This window comes from Haemaphysalis longicornis, unplaced genomic scaffold (assembly GCF_048455015.1).
Source record: "Haemaphysalis longicornis isolate Haplotype H1 unplaced genomic scaffold, Haemaphysalis longicornis Haplotype H1 scaffold_8, whole genome shotgun sequence".
In the NCBI taxonomy this organism is placed as follows: domain Eukaryota; kingdom Metazoa; phylum Arthropoda; class Arachnida; order Ixodida; family Ixodidae; genus Haemaphysalis; species Haemaphysalis longicornis.
The window spans coordinates 109,322,094-109,338,663 of record NW_027526445.1 but is presented as its reverse complement, the minus strand read 5'-3'; the positions used below and the strand labels follow the sequence as shown (position 1 = coordinate 109,338,663).

The window sequence follows — 16,570 nt, the reverse complement described above, 5'->3', positions numbered from 1 at the left end:
GAAAGGACAATGTTTTGAAAAAGAAAAGCGTTCGGGCAGTAAAAAGGTCGCTTTATTAAAACCACCAAGCAATCTCGCATCTTCTAAGGCTTTGCCAGAGCTGGCTTGACCCTTCCGCCGCAGCTGAGTCATAACTATATTGCATGTACTGCTTTCGTAAAACGTTTCTGGGCCATTCGAAAGGTATCTACACGTCAAGGAATGCAAAGCGAAATCCTATCGTCGAAGTCTCACCGAAATATTTTTTAACACTCAGAAAGAAAGCCGGCTCACCATCTTGGGTTCGGAATTTTTCGTGGCGTGTAAATTTTTGACGAACACTTAATTCCACACTTTGCAATTGTGCTTTCATGTTCCAGCTGTGAAGCAATTATCATCAGCTAAGCAACGGTCACGCCTGTCTATTTGATAGCTATGAAACGCGGGAAATTTATTTTACTTCCTGAGCACGTTTACAGCCATGTACTTCACTATATTTTCACAGTCAACGTGGCGAGAACACAAACGTAAATGTTAAAAACACTCAAGCATTTACGAATGACAGCGACATTTTACTGTGCACCCTCCACTCTTCGGTTATCGACGCCCTGCCAGGTATCCACCCTTTTTTCGCGCGTTTGCTCCATCTAAGTCGAATTTCCACATTTTATAAAGACCGCCAGGATGCTCAACTGCAATGCGCCAAAATTTTAAGAATACCGTATAAGGTATGCAAACCGCCCCATTTCAGTTCACCATGTGACGTGACTCGCCCTGCGACATAACGCAATGCGAGCGTAACGTTTTGTATTCCGCCATGCGCAGAACATATATCCTCTTTCTGGTTTAGCTCTTCTATCCCAATAACAACAATAACAGTCTTATTGTTAATTCTACAAATATGATCGAGAAAACATATTCAACAGTGGCGACTCGCCAGCCACTCTCAGGTGATTTTTCATGGCGTCACAGAATCTTGTTTTCGCGATTGGCAGTCGCGGACCTATTCCACCACCAAAAAAAAAAATCCTCAGCCATCTCCACTAACGTGAAACTTTAGTAATGGCGAAGCTTACAGTGTATAAGTGTATTCAGAGATACGGGTCTCTTCTACTTGGCCTGCACTTTCTGCATGAGTTCAGCATTATTTCCGCCAGTTCAGCGCAGGCGCCCCCACTGCAGAACCGTTTTTGCACTTTTGTCGTCTGTTTCTGCCCCTCCTTCGCTGGAGGTGCAGAAGGAGGTGCAGTGAACTCATCCTGCACTCTCTGCAGCGTCGGTTAATCGAAAAGTGCAGGCTCCGCGTGCTGTACTCGAAAATCGAAGAGGCGCGTGCTGCATTACCTGAATGAGTGCAGGAAGTGCAGCCAAACCGAAGACACCTTGTAAGCCTCTCTCTTGGCACACGGCGCGCACTCAATGGGCGCCGGACAAGCGCCGGTGGGAGGAGCAATCGCGTGCGGCAGAGGAAGTGGCGCCCTGTCTTCCGTTGAACCGGATTGAACCGGAATGAGAGACAGACTGGCCGTAACTAATCTTCGTGTCACGCGCCGCAGCATGCTAAGAAGTATGCTTTACCGGAGAAAACCTGGCTTTTGAAACTAATTTTGATACAGAATTTAACAAATTTCTGTTATTAATGCAATAAAATCCTGATGATTCCTGTAGTTGATTTTAAGCCGGTTTTATTCATTATACACTTGCTTATTACCACCCTTTAACAACTTTTTTTTTTGCGATAGTATGCCCGTTGGCATAAATACTATGCTACAAGTATACGTTAACTCCCGTTTCGCGAACAAACGCAAGGAGGGAGCGGTGGTGGGGTCCCCATATCCACCGATGGAGGTCAGGTGGTCTGCCAGGGTGAAGGCCTGTGCCTCGAAGGTGTCGTGTTCTGGCCGCTTGCAATGAAGGGCACGTCCACAGCAAATGTTCTGTGTCGGCATCTTCGGCAGGAGCCGTGCAAAAGGGGCAGTTCTGGTCGAACGGTGCATGGTAGCGTGGTGGCCACTCCCGGGTAACAGCGGGAGAGAGGGCTACACCAACACGAAGTCTTCGCAGCAAGACCTCCTCCCAGCGAGCGAGTCGGCTAGGGAGGTCCGTTCCACACGGTGGAATTAGAGCTCGTGTGGCGCGACGAAGATCTTCTTTCCTTTGTAAAAACTGTCCTGGGGTATCTAATGTCAGTAAAGGCAATGGTCGTGGAACAAATGCAGTGTGGTAGGCACCATCCGCCGCCATATGAGCGGGAAGCGTATTTCGCCGGACCCACGAGAGCCGCAGAGGGCAGGGGTACGTATCCAGTATGTCATGAATGTCCCACGAGATAGCCGAGTTGTTATTCACTCGACATAAATCACGTATGGCCGCCGTGGAGTCTGTATAAATTTGTAAAGTAGTACCTCCAGGGGCTTGATGAAGAGCAGGAGTTAGTGCATGCAAGCCGTCCCGGAATTTACCCTGATGACATGAGACGACAACGACGCCGACAGCCCGAGCTCCTAAGGCGCTTCGGTCCTAAAACATGGCTGTGAAATAGTGGCGCCTGTAGTTCTACTCGATTGTATCACCTCAATGCTAACCTTCCGTTAACGCGCATATGAAAATTCTTTTACTGCCAGGCCGTAACCCCTCACTCTTTCCCAATTACGAAACCATGCCGCAAAATTCTTCAATATTTCATGCGTTCTTCGGTAATAAACGTCTTTAGTGGCTGCAATAGAGCTGAGCGGGCTGCGAAAATCTGCTTATTTCAAATAGAACAAAGTCGTATTTCGTCTTCTTGCCCTCTTTTATAAGAAAAGTTCATATCGGCCTTTTTTTTTTTTACTGGGGCTGTTATGCGGGACGTAGTGGCTACGTTTCAATGTGGGACTTACTTTGCGGGTCCGTCGTCCGGGGCCAAGAAATCATGCGCAAAACAGCCGACATTAAGTGTATGTGTCCTTTTTAGTCCGTCTTGTCTTACAGCCAGCGCAATCTAACCAACGATGCCCAATAAGAGTTCATCCTTGTAAAGTAACTGAGTTGAAAGCGTGTACATTTAAATCTTGATCGGAATGAACCCGGGGGCATCCAGAATGTGGGCCGAGTAGGCATCGGGACAGCACCATGGTTAATCTATGTCTGGAGCTGAATAAAGGGCCCTACAGAATTGCGGAGAATGACGTGTTTCCTCGCGCGTTTTATTTCCGCTCCAAAACCGGTCCAGCACCCTCATTGCGGGTTCTTGGTGGCTGCGGGATCGCTTCCCGGAGAGGAAAAAAAACGCGCGTGGAAACGCGCCGTCCTCCGCCAGTGTGTTTGCGCCTAAAAGGGACAGCAACATTTGCGAGAGCTACGCATTTCCGTGCTCGCTTTTTCCTTCTGGAAAACCTGTCCAGTAGCCTTCATGCTTGCTCCTGACTGCCGCCCGACCGGTTTCCAGAAACGAAAAATGCGAGCGGAAACGCGTCGTTCTCCGCAGATGTGTTTGGGCCTTAAAATGGGTCTATTCAATGCGTAGTGGTCTTTGACTTAAAAACGTGTGTCCTGTTAGAAACGACTTAGAAACGTGTCGTAACGAACGCCGGTATGTGCCGATGGAGTCACAGTAACGGCGTCAAGAAACAACGCTAATCGGAAAGAAGGCAGATGACAGATCGGACAAGTTCGCCAATTAAACTCTGAAGCTTTAAGATTCACTAGATCACAAGAAATACATAGGCGACCACGTAATCTTTATGTTTCGGGTCGACAACAGAAAAACAGCTCCCCAAGGCGGAAGTCGAATTTGCGAATAGTTGGTAGCGCGACGCATCACCTGGTGGGTCGACTAGGCGGGTATGGCCTTTTTCTGTGTTCGCTATAAAAGGTAAGGATCAGTTCAAGCGAAGGTCCAACCGGGTTTTCGCCTTCACTTTTTAGGCATGTTCTAAGCACCCCTCGGAATTTTTGTGATTACTAAACATGTTGGTTTTGTAAATTTCTTATTCCAAAGTTTTTTCCTGTGTTGATGGTAATAAGAAAAATATAACATTTAATAACATCGCAATTATAATTTTCAGTACAATTGATGTTATGGACTACAACAATCTCGTTTCGGTTCACGTGCTTATTCAGTTCTGGACAAATGTATAGTCCTTTACCTTTTCGAGCTTGTTGACAATGGCATCCCCAATTGCCATCCAGTCGGTGACGGGCACTTCGGAGATCCTTTCCAAGGACGTAGCAACCTCGCCGACAATGATGACTAGCTTGCGCACGGTGATGCCCAGCTCCCTGGCCACCTCGGTGTTCTTCTTGACGCACTGCGAGAACAAGTGGATAGGAATTAAATTGAACCGTTTATTTCGGCAACACAAGAGATGAGCGTGGTACTATGGCAAAACGCCACATTTCAATTCACCTGAATAGCCCCAGACAACACAAACGCACAAACAGCAGTTTGTTACAAAAAACCAAAAATCCATTATATACAAGCCCTGATTCAAGGTTTGTACATTTCTATACGCATATAGGACAAGGGAAGGACAACCATCGTCATCATCATCATCGGCAGATTAGTTAGGTTTACTGCAGGGCGAAGGCATCTGTCATCGAGCTGCGCGGGTTTACTGTTTGCCTCCGCATATATTCCAATTAATTATTAGCATTCTTTGCCATGCACCCCCACAGCACGTACCGTGTAACGCCCTGAATTTCCCCAAAAATGCAGATAACGCAGAAGGTTCACCGGTAACCGCTATAATAGCGTAGGTGGAGAAAATAAGAAAAATACAAGAAAATTGCGGGAACTGGCGAAACGTGTAACGCCCTGCATTTCCACAATAATGCATATTTCGCGAAAGTTCTAAATTTAATCGTTACAATGACGTGAATGGAGATCATTGAACGGACAAAATGTTCAAAAACTAAAAAATAAAGAAAATATTTAAAAATTACAGAAAATAGAAAAACCTATAACACATGGCATTTCAACAGTATTGCAGATATCGCGAAAGTTTCACCTGCAATAGTTATAATGCCGTAAATAGAGATGATTGTTTGAACGATATTTTGAAAAACAAAAATAACAAAAAATATTAAAAAGTACAGAAGATGGCAAAACATATAAAGTATGGCATTTCCACAACAACGCATATTTCGCGAAAGTTCCAAATGTATCGTTATAATAGCATAAATGGAGATAACTGGGGGAACGAAATTTTGAAAAACTATAAAATAAGAAAAATGTAAAATAATTACGGAAAATTGCGAACCGTGTAATGCCCTGCATTTCCACAATAATACATATTTCGCGAAAGTTCCAAATTGAATCGTTAAGGTAACGTAAATAGACATAATTGGTAGGACGAAATTTTCAAAAACTAAAAAATAAGAAGACATTTCAAAATACGGCAAATGGCATTTTTACATTGTAAATTGCCCGAAAGTTCCAGATGTAATCTTTATAACAGCGTAAATGAAGATAATTCGTCGAACGAAATTTTTAAAAACTAAAAATAAGAAAACTATAAAATATTACGAAAAGTGGCGAACTGTGTAGAGGCCTGCATTGCCACAATATTGCAGATTTCGGGAAAGTTCTGAATATAATCATTGTAATAACTTAAACGGAGATAATTGGTCGGACAACCTTTCGAAAAATGAAAAAAGAGAAAAATCATCGACAAATTACGGAAATTGGCAAAACGTATAACGTAGGGCATTTCCACAATAATGCAGATTTCGCGAAGGTTCAATCGTTATGATAGCGTAAATAAAGATAATTGGTCAACGAAATATTGAAAAAAAATTAAAAATTAGAAATATATAAAATAATTACGGAAAATAGCGAACCGTGTAACGCCCAGCATTTCCACAATAATACATATTTCGCGAAAGTTACAAGTGTAATCGTTATAATAACGTAAATGGAGATAATTTGTAGACGAAATTTTTAAAAACAATAAATTAAGAGAAAAACAAGAAATTACGCAAAATAGCAATATGTTTAACGCATGGCATTTCCACACTAATTCAGATTTCGCGAAAGCGCCACCTGTAAGCGTTATAATAGCGTAAACGAAGATAATTGGTCGGACTGAAGTTTGAAACACTAAAAATATTAGGAGAAATATAAAGTAATTATGCGAACTGACGAACCCTGTGACGCCCTGTATTTCCACAATAATGCGTAATTCGCGAAAGTTCCAAATGTTATCGTTACAATAACTTAAATGGACATAATTGGTCGGACGAAATTTTCAAGAACTAAAAATAAGAAAATATTTTAAAGTTACGGAAAAGGGCAAAACGTATAACCCATGGCATTTCTACAATAATGCATACTTTGCGAATGTTCCATGTATAATCGTTATAATGGCGTATATGTAGATAATTCTTACAACGGAAATTTGAAAAACTAAAAAATAAGAAAAGTGTAAAATAATTACGAAAAATGGCGACACGTGCAACGCCCTGCATATCCACAATAATGCAGATTTCGGGAAGTTCTAAATGCAATTGTTATAATAACGTAAATGGGGATTATTTGTCAGACAAAGTTGGGAAAAGAAAAAATAGGAAAAACATTTAAAAGTTACGGAAATTGGCAAAACGTATAACGGAGGGCATTTCCACAATAATGCAGATTTCGCGACCTGTAATCATTATGGTAGCCTAAATAAAGATAATTGGTCCACGAAATTTTGAAAAACTAGAAAAAAATAAGAATATATAAAATTATTATGTAAACTGGCGCACCGTGCAACACCCTGCCTTTCCACAATAATGCGTATTTTGCGAAAGCCCCAAATGTAACCCAAAGCCCCAAATGTAATAACTTAGGTGGAGATAATTTGTGGGACAAAATTTTGGAATGTTAAAATTAAGACAAAAAAGAAATTGCGGAAAATGGCAAAAGGTATAATGCACCCCATTTCCACAATAATGCAGATTTCGCGAAAAATGTCACCAGTAGTCGTTATGATAGCGTAAACAAAAATAATGGGCCGAACTAACTTTAAAAAAAAAATAAAAAATATATAAATACTTAAGATAACTGGCGAACCACTTAACACCGTGCATTTCCATTATAATGCAGATTTCGAGAAAGTTCCACTTGTTGTCATGATAGCGTAAATGGAAATAATTGGTCGAATGTAATTTTGAAAAACTATAAATTAAGAAAAATATTAAGTAAATACAGAAAATGGCAAACCGTATAGCACCCTGCATTTCAACAATAATGCAATTTTGCAAATATTCCACTTCAATTCGTTGTATAATAGCATAAATGGAGCTAATTGGTAAGACAGGATGTCGAAAAAATCAAAAAAATTTCGCTGTAAAAAAACGCAGTATTTTCTACTGAACAAACTTATAATAACATATATCGCGTGTGTCCCTATTCTTGTGAACGCGATATCCGAAGTTCTTTCATCAAGTAAGCCAGGCTCAGTGTCGGGTATTCTGGTAATTGTGTTACCATGTTATGGAGCCCAACCAGGTTCTCGACCATGTCCCGAGCGTCCTGGTAGGTGATCACTTGCTTGTTGAGCTTGAGCAGGCACTCTTGCGCGTGGAGCACGACCTCTTCTTGGCAGAAGTGCGAGAGCGGTTCGCGCATCAGGGACACCTTGCTTTCGCGCTTGATGAAGAACTCGAGCAACACGGTGGCCGTCTTGGGGATCTGCTTTCCAAGAAGGAGGCGCAGCACTCGCTGGCGGACCAATCTACTCTTTATAGCATAATCATAGAACGTGGTGATTACGTCTCACTCAATAATCTGTAATCAACAATTGACACTACCATGGACAGAAGGGCCGGCATATTGCATAATAGCTCTGCCGTGTCTGCTTGTGCACATAAGGAAGCTGTATGCCTACAACGCTTTCTCTCGATCACCGGATTTTATGTGTTTAGCTCATCCGAATCTCTTCTGAACACTGCTATGTAGTTTTATCTTGTTCTGTGGAAACACGTGACGATATTATTTCACAAGATCTCCCTAGTTGTACAATATTTTTGGCAAATTTTAAAACCAAAGCCCGCCCGATACAACGGAAGCCTAATTTTTCAATTTTCTAATGTGCATTGGGACGCATTTAAGACGCATTAGAATATTCTTGACAAAGTAAAAACCAAAGTCAGAACTCTGATACACTGGAAGCCTTATTTTTAAGGCTTTTACGACTTATTAAGATGCCTTTAATACACATCAGAAAAGTAAAAATGCTTAGACGTGTTATTATATTGTCTCTCTTGCAGCAATTAAAAAACGAGTAAAGCCTATAGGCGATCCAGCAGCAGTGCAGACATTTGATTCGGTAGCCTCAGCTGCCCTTTAAGAACAAGCACTATTATGAACTTGAGAAAGCTTGTTTGGACAGCAATACTATCTTCTTCGGGAAAAAACAATGCAGTGTGAATCGTACTGGCATACTTGTAATTAAAACCTAACACCTAAAGCGTTTGACAGACCACTCAAACAAAGTTCCACTGTATTGACATGTCTAGCCGCGTGACACAGGAAATAGAAGACATAGCCACTAGACATAAACACAGACAAAGCCTAAGTCATAGGAATACAACACAATTCAATTAAAGATAACAGTAACGATTCATGCTAATTGAAGGCAATTGTGTTGCATACGCTCGCCATTTGCAACGGTCTTCATTTAACATTTAACCCGACTTTTCTCGCGCAAAATGGACGCAGTTACACGACCAACGATCCCTAAAGTTTACTTTCACTGGAGTGAAAGTAAAATAACTGAAATAAAACAGCGTCAGCTACATATCACTTGAAAGCAGTGACATTCCTCACTGCTCACTAGTGATATACAGCTAATGCTGCGCCTCGCTTCCTCTTTACCGTCGAACAAACTCATCCAAACCAATACGATTCACTCTAATTCCATCCAAGCCGATATCATCAATTCGATTCAATTTCGTTAATTACAACACAATGAAACCCCCTCCGCCCTCCTACTACAGCACCCAGCCTCACTTTCTTACCCTCCCTCACATCTACTGGCATCAAGCCCATCAGCCAACCAGCGCTGGGGGTTTCGATGCCGTTTAGTCAATGTCACGCTACGCAGCTAATGCGCAAACCTTGGGAACATGGCGTTTCTAGCACGCCTTTTGCGAACTGGGCAAAAAAAAATTTCCGTTCTGTCTCAGGGGTCACGTTGGCTCGCTTTCGCAGCGGCATTAGCTGCCTGGCGCTCCTTTTTCTGTCCACTAGCATCGCCATTTTGTTATCAATCATTCAACCCGACATTCTTTTGCCACATATTCGGCCGTGCACCCGCGTCACCCTCCATTTCACAACGGGTACAAGCTGTATAGGTGACTGTTGAAAAGCGCAAAGGCTCATGGGTACGTCGCGTGCTCCGGAACGTTGGCGTCTTTTTCGCGCGTGTATCCACGTTGTTTATCTGATTCCACAAACAGAAAATGCTCTTGCATCACGAATTCAAGGAATAACAATGATTGATCCTACTACTAGCGTCTTGTCTGAAAACTAAGCACTGTGTGACAAACTCGCACACATGTCCGCGAAAGCCGGCGGCGCGCGGGAAACCAAGAGACCTCTTGAACACCAAGTAGGGGGTGCAAACTACGTACCCATGAGCCTCTCCGCTTTTTACCGGTCACCTATTGGGACGAGTCGGAGAGCGAACGCAGTGCCACCACAGCCAATGCCACCACCGGCTCGGGGATCGGCCTGACATCACCCCTCTCTTTGCGTGCTGGATCGTTCTCTGTTCTTTCGTTGCTATGTTCACGGATCAACGGCGCGAACTTTTGCCCAGGCCCCCATCTATTCCCTTCGCAAAATTGAAGAGCGAATCATCTTAATGTTCCCCGATGCCCCGATCGTAGAGCGACATCCCGCGCATTTTTAAAGCCAAAAAGAAGAAAGAAAACAAAATAAATTGTCGCTGATTTGCAAAGCAGGATGACAGCTGTTTGCCGCAATTTTGTTGCATTTCCTGCATATACTGCCTCGGCGTTTCGCGCGAATATCTGTCGCAGAACATACATACCACAATGCGTGCCTAGGACACTAGCCAGGATTTTGTACGTGTATCTCTTGGCATAAATTTCATAAGCACCGCCATAAAGACAAGTGGTTTCTGCTTACTGGCGCATACATGGACAATGGAGTTACCAGTATACACGACCCGGTATTCAAGTGCATAATCCAGAAGTTGGTGATTTGCATGATTAGCACTGAGCATACTATGTATTCTGTTAGCTATACCCTTGAACGTATTACAGCGCGGTAAGTAGCATTATTTACGCTGTGTGCAGCGTGTGCAAAGTGTGTAGCACGTACTGCTTGTGCGATGTTATTCCTTACAAGCTCAATTAGAGCTACCTGGTGACTTCTGACCTGGTAAAATTCCAGTCGGTTTGTTCCCACGTACCCTGGGGTAAAGCGTGACGAGCATCTTCGCCGACGCCTTTCTCTTGTCTACGCCTGCAAAGATCAAGGTCATAAGAATGAGTAGGGTGATACTTCAGCTTTTTGAATGTCAGCTACATGCCGTATTTGCACGATACCAACGCGCACCGCTTTTTCGTGAAAGCTAGCCTTAAAATTTTCATGCCCGTTACCATCGGGCTCGAAACCAACAGGAGCTTTCAATGTTGCCCGCTTTAGTTTTAATGGCAGCAGGATCTAGATTAGGGTATGTATAAATAACAAGATATTTTGCTGCCACAGTTGCATGCGTCAAATAAAATGTCACCTGCCAAGTACGTGGTGTCACATGTTATTTTACATCTGCGTGGTAGAATTGGCTGCAATTTTGTTTACCTTTTATGAGCAAACATACCCGCCTGTTACAATCGGGGCGTGTTAGAACAGTGGGAATATCTGTAGCTGCGTTTGCAACGTCCCCTTTCTGGATCCGATTGCCTGCCTAGTATATTTGAACATGAAAAAAGAACGGCTTCGAGTAGAAAATAGAACGTCGAATAGTTTCCATTTGCTCTACAGCGCTTTTTCGAATAACTGTTCCGGATCATTCACCGACTGCCAGGGACGTGCTCGACCTTCCAAAGTATTTTCATATAGGATCTCCACTCTGAGGATGTTGTCGGACTGGCGGCGGAACAGCCCAGGATTCTCATTATATTTGTTTTAAATTCCCGTCGCACAAAATTCATATTACAGATGCTGTCTACACGTGTAGCTACGGTGAGGTTGCTGTAAAGACGAACGGGAAACGAGAACCACAACTTCCATTTTCGTTTCCCCGCACAACGGCAGAATTCATTCTCGAATGATCAGCTTTGGCCCGCTTGGAATGCGCACGTCAGGTTCCGAAGCAGGCCTTAATATTTATAGTGCGACACCCTATCATTCCGTCCGAATTGGCGTTTGACAGTACCCAATGTAATTTATAAGAATAGAGGCGCAAGGACTATTCCTTCTGTATTTTAAGCTTTGGATACGCCTACACCTATCTTGTGTGGTGTGCTTCGGAAAATTTTCGCCGCACATCCGTTCGCTTCGCTGCAAATGTCGCTTAAAGACGACAATCGTGTTCTGCCCCGCCCCCCATGCCACGAACTGCGTCTACTTTCCCAACCGCCCTCCTCTCCCGCTCATTCCCCTGCCCTGTCGTTCTTCCCATGATCAACACGATGGATGTTTGCTCAATTGGATCTTCACGTGTTCACACCGGTCGCACGCCATATGTTGGCCCTTTTGTTACTCTTGGGCTTGAGGCATCGCCTTAAGTTAGAGCCGGAGCTCATTTTTAGTGTTTGTGGTGAAAACGTTGTTTAACGGTGTTTTTATTGTTTGTTGCCAAATTCGATCTTACGTCCATTATTAACAGAACCCCACTAGTATCACCTATGTTTTGCCTCAGATAGGCCGGATGTTCTTTTATTGTGAACAAGGGTAAAAAAAGCTGTAGTAAGCCCCCAGCTGTAAAAGTTTGGAAAGGTTTTGCCTATGCATTAGTCTTGATCAAAAATTGTGTTTTCTTGTTTTTTAACCGGGGCGGCTGAATGGAGGGAGAGACAGGCAGACAGACCATTATTTCTCGGCTAAGTTATACCAAGAAACACTATCTTTAAAACTCAGCATTGCCTTTGTTAAAGGGACCCTGCAACACTCTTCGTGCAGTGCACGTAAACCTGCGCGACGTTTAGATTGCACTGCCAGGAACACCCGAGCCAAATATTACACGTGTACGTGAAGCGGTAAGCGCGCAAATCGCCGTGAAAGACGCGGAAAAACCAACCGCACTCTCTTCAATTCTCCTTATTATGCACCCCTGGCATGGCCTCTGAGATGTCATTCGGGCCATGGCTGTCCCGGCTGTCCTACTGGCTGTCGCTGGTCTATCAACTTCGCGGTTAATTTCTGGCATTTCCTTTGACGATCCGCCGTCGTCGGCGCTGTGTATGAACCTCTTCTATGTCTGAACCTCTCCGCATGCTTTCGGTGTTTCTTTTGTTTTGAGTGTGCGCGCGGAGTTTGAGTGACGAACTAAATATTCCACTTTCAACGAGCCCACTCGACAGCCAACGTTTATTGCTCCAAAAACGCCCTACCAGCCTGAGCGCTTGCTTGCGAGCAGGCCACCATGCCTGCTTGTTTGTGGCACCAGACCGGAAATAGACCCGTCTACGTTGCGGGGAAAAGGACGAAACTCCACGGCCTGTGACATATCTAAGGCCGCCCAACAGAACGCCGCGCGCCGTCACCCGTACAGGGAGAGAGCGCGCAGCTTTCGTCGCGTTGTCCGCGGTTGAGTCTAGGGGGAACAATTAAGTGCGATTTTTCATCGCGCGTAGTTTCAGTGATAGTGAACGGATTTTCATAATTCTTGAGGGAGGAGATTGCTGGGACAATATACTTTACCCCAAAATACATTCCGAGTAGTCGATGGTAAGTGCTGCAGGGTCCCTTTAACAGTTTCTAGCCCCGCCCTGAATGGGCACGCGGACGCATGTCAAATGGGGTGTAGGGCAGAGAGGGGGAAAAGAGAAGAAAGAGAGGGGGAATGAGTGGGATTCAGTTCGTCAACACAGTGTCACGAAACGAGAATTGCAGTTCTAGCGCAGACCACGCCACCTCGATCAGAATCATAGCCCGTAAACGTTAAATGCCCATTGAGCACTTATATGTTGATCAACCAGAAAACGCGTCTATCTGTTTGTCTGTGATGCCTAATGGGTTACACCTTCACTGCATACGAAACTGCTATTCATAGAAGGATATCTTGTAGAAACTTCATATTTTCGTTTGAGACCAGTTATGACACACCAGCAAAAACTTGCGATCCCTTTCAAAAGAAGGTTGAGAGAGACGCGAGAGCTAAAGGACGTCCAAACTTTGATGAAAGTGCGTAAATTCGATCGCAAAACCTTCAAAGACACAAATCACGAACGAAGAACGAGCACAAGCTACGATTTTTTTTTTGCGCACTAAGTAAACGCATCTACGAACAATCTATATGTATACCGATACGCGGTTTATGACATAGTATTTGTACTCCATCATCATGATCGATGCATGTGTTGTCTCACCAGATAGAACTAATACTTTAGAGAAGGTAGCGGCCTCAGACCTCTACCAACGTTTCGACAAGGGGACTTGTCTTTTTCAAGGCATCAGGGTTCATCTCTGGCCCACTGTTTTATAGATCCAGATTGAGTTGGAGAGAGAGGGAGGAGTTTGTTACGAGCGGGGCCGGAAGAAGGACAGCAGAGTGGGTCAACGGAAGGTTCAAAAGAGCGAAGTAGTGAGAGAGGAACGGAGGTGTGGCTATTGCGACAGGACCCCACAAGAGAGAAAGAGGGAAGACTACGAGAGGGTCGGGGGAAACAGGGGGGAATGGTTTAAGATGGGGTGCGTTGGTCGGAGTGACCTCAAAGCAGCCTTCCGGGAATTTTGGGGCCGAGAGGGGCGCCTTGGGGGTGCAATTGCAAGGTTTCTCATCTTCCTTTTTCGCGATTTTCAAGCAACCGTATCGACGCAACGGAATCCCGGTTTCACGCACGCACCTGCGTTCAGAGATCTCATCAGAGCTTTTCGTTCGACCAACCGGTCTAAGAGGAAATTCATTAGTTTTCTGACAGACCGCCATCGGCCCCACTAAGAAAACTTTTGCTTTAAAATACTTTGTCAGCAATGCAGTTGCCGGAAGTAGTGGCGCCTTATGGAAGTATATAAGGAACTCTTGAGCCATTTTACTTTGACATCCAATTTATTCTATTGCCCCTCAAAAAATACAATTGCAGCGATGCATGTGGCACATTAGTATAAAGACGGGCTCATGTATAGAGCTCCATAGTTATATGTGGTGTTATATTGTCACGAGAAGACGAAGAAGGGCGCAGTAGTGTGCCGCTGTGAACTTGACGATCAATAATCCATGACAACGGGCCGGTGTAATTTCCGTTCGCGCACGCGCCTCCGCTCTATACTCGGTGATAACTTAAGAACGGCACCGGAAGTTGCCGCTGTGCCTTATCACCGTAGCCGGATGTTTCTCCGCGCGGCGCCAGTAGGGCGTTACTGGGAATATTTTGAACATGGCGTGAGCCGTTCCCGTGATTTTTTGGACTTAATATGCTTATAAACGACTCCAGTGACGACAAACAAACTGCGTGTGACAAAGCAGACGATATCATGCATTCATAGCAAACCCCTTTCAAAACGCGCGCGCACTGACGTCACGGGTACGGCGCTTTGGCGGAGTGATACACTACATGAGGTGGTGCCGTTCTTGAGTTGTAACCGAGTATAGCTCGGCCGTTATAAATCGCGGAGTAAATGTGACGTGTACAGCTCTCACTGACGTCAACACGATGGCGTGGCTTTGCGGCGCTTTCCAGCCGCCGAGCTCCAGATTCGCGCTTCCGCAAGGCCGAAGTATTCAGCCCATGCGTCAGCGGAAAATTAACTTTTCGCAAATCTAACGCAGGGTATCGGGTTGACTGATGATCCTCCACAATTTCCACAGTGCAATCACACGCCTAACTTCATTATATAAAAAGTTATTTAACAATTACTACTTACTCGTTAACCTAAATAGCAATTGGAACGTGTTTTATTGCGCCCGCCACGCCCCTGATTCCTTCGTGAAAGTAAAACAATTTTACCTCCAAAAGCCCATTCTTAAACTACTTAAAGACTTCTCTGAAACACCATGTATGCGCACATAAAAGCAGGTCTTCGCTGCTGCCCGTTTCAAAAGTTCCCGCGCCTAAAACGGTTTAGGTGAGTGGTCAACGTGCTCGTGTCACAGCATGCTGACGTTAATGGAGATCCACAGGTGACACCGTTCGAAAGCGTCCCTACGAACTAGTTATCAAATGTCTCTTTCATTTCATCTATACACTTTACACCTTATGATCAGTCTCAGGGAAAGGGGCGTTTCTTAAAGAATCCGTTCCTCCTCTTTTTCAGTTTTTTTTTTTTTCCAGTTGCCTCCTTCACCGCATCTACCAGCCACTTCAGCGCGGCGCACGCACTCTAGTACTACCGGATAGGTTAATTAGAAGGAAGCTGTAGCGTGAACCTACGCCTTAAACGTCGAAATGATCTAACGTTATGCACATTTTAGCCTGTTCAGATGAAACGGGACCGGCTTCATCAAAGGAAGGTTCAAAGGGGCCCACAAAACGGATCCGAAGGTTGAAGTTACATGCTCGCAATCACCATAGTACCCGTTTGCGACAATACAGAGTTTTAGCACAGCTAACTGCGCACGCTCCGCTACTGGCGGCGGTTACCGGGACCCGACTGGGCATGCACGCATTCGTTCAGGTGTCCGCCTCACCCTGCCCGCGCGCGCATGCGCAGTAGATCCCCGGTACCCGCCGCCGGTAGGTACGCAAGCCGCTACGCCAAAACTCTCTAATATCAACCAAGATAACACCCCTCCGCACAGCCGGGACCGCACAGACGTGCGAGACACTAATCCCTTGCTTTTCTCCACCCAGGGAGAAATGAACTTGCAAGAAGGCCTGCGAAACTTACCAAGTTTCTCGGCCGATGGGGCGGCGGAGGCCATGGCGTTCGATTGGTTAAATTGAAGCCTTTCACGAGGTTCGGGCGAGCGGCAGCGGTACGGAGGCCAGCCGACGCAGTCTTCAAGCTGCCAGCTGGGAACGGGCCTCGCTTGCGTCGAGTTTTTTCCAGGTCGGTCGCAGGACAGCGTCGCTGGGAGGCAGCGGGATCCAATCGGCGAAGCGAGACCTCGAGAGCACGGGCTTGGTTCTTCTTCTGCCACTCGAATATAATGACAATGATGATGATAACGCCGATGAAAATGTTGTGTGCCACGGAACCGCTTACTAGGGTTAAGCCGCCTCTAGCCCTCCTTGTTTGAACCGGATGATGTAAATTATCATGCAAAAGGAAAAAAGTTCCTCGGGGCATTTAAGTCTGCTTACGTGATTCCAAGGCGAAAAACGTCCTTTTCTTCGCTTTAGTTTGTTCATGCTACGGTGCAAATTACGTGAGCAAGCATACTGGCACTCGCCACAGCTCCCCTTGAACCAGAGTTCTGCGCGGCTGTTGTGTACCTGTCACCACGTTAAGATGTCTAACGCTACGCACTATACTAGAACTTTCACGTTT

General features: G+C 44.9%; 1 protein-coding gene across 1 annotated transcript in view; it reads right to left on the bottom strand.

Annotated features, from left to right (window-relative positions):
- The window catches only part of LOC144148429 (microtubule-associated serine/threonine-protein kinase 3-like), a 43,493-nt gene extending 27,492 nt beyond the window's left edge, over positions 1–16,001 (bottom strand). The window contains exons 1-4 of the mRNA XM_077679962.1: positions 15,968–16,001; positions 10,386–10,438; positions 7,433–7,636; positions 4,110–4,271 (exon numbers count right to left, since the gene is read on the bottom strand). Coding sequence (XP_077536088.1) covers positions 4,110–4,271; positions 7,433–7,636; positions 10,386–10,438; positions 15,968–16,001 — 453 coding nt within the window. The remainder of the gene's footprint in view (positions 1–4,109; positions 4,272–7,432; positions 7,637–10,385; positions 10,439–15,967) is intronic.
- Positions 16,002–16,570: the final 569 nt, after the last annotated feature.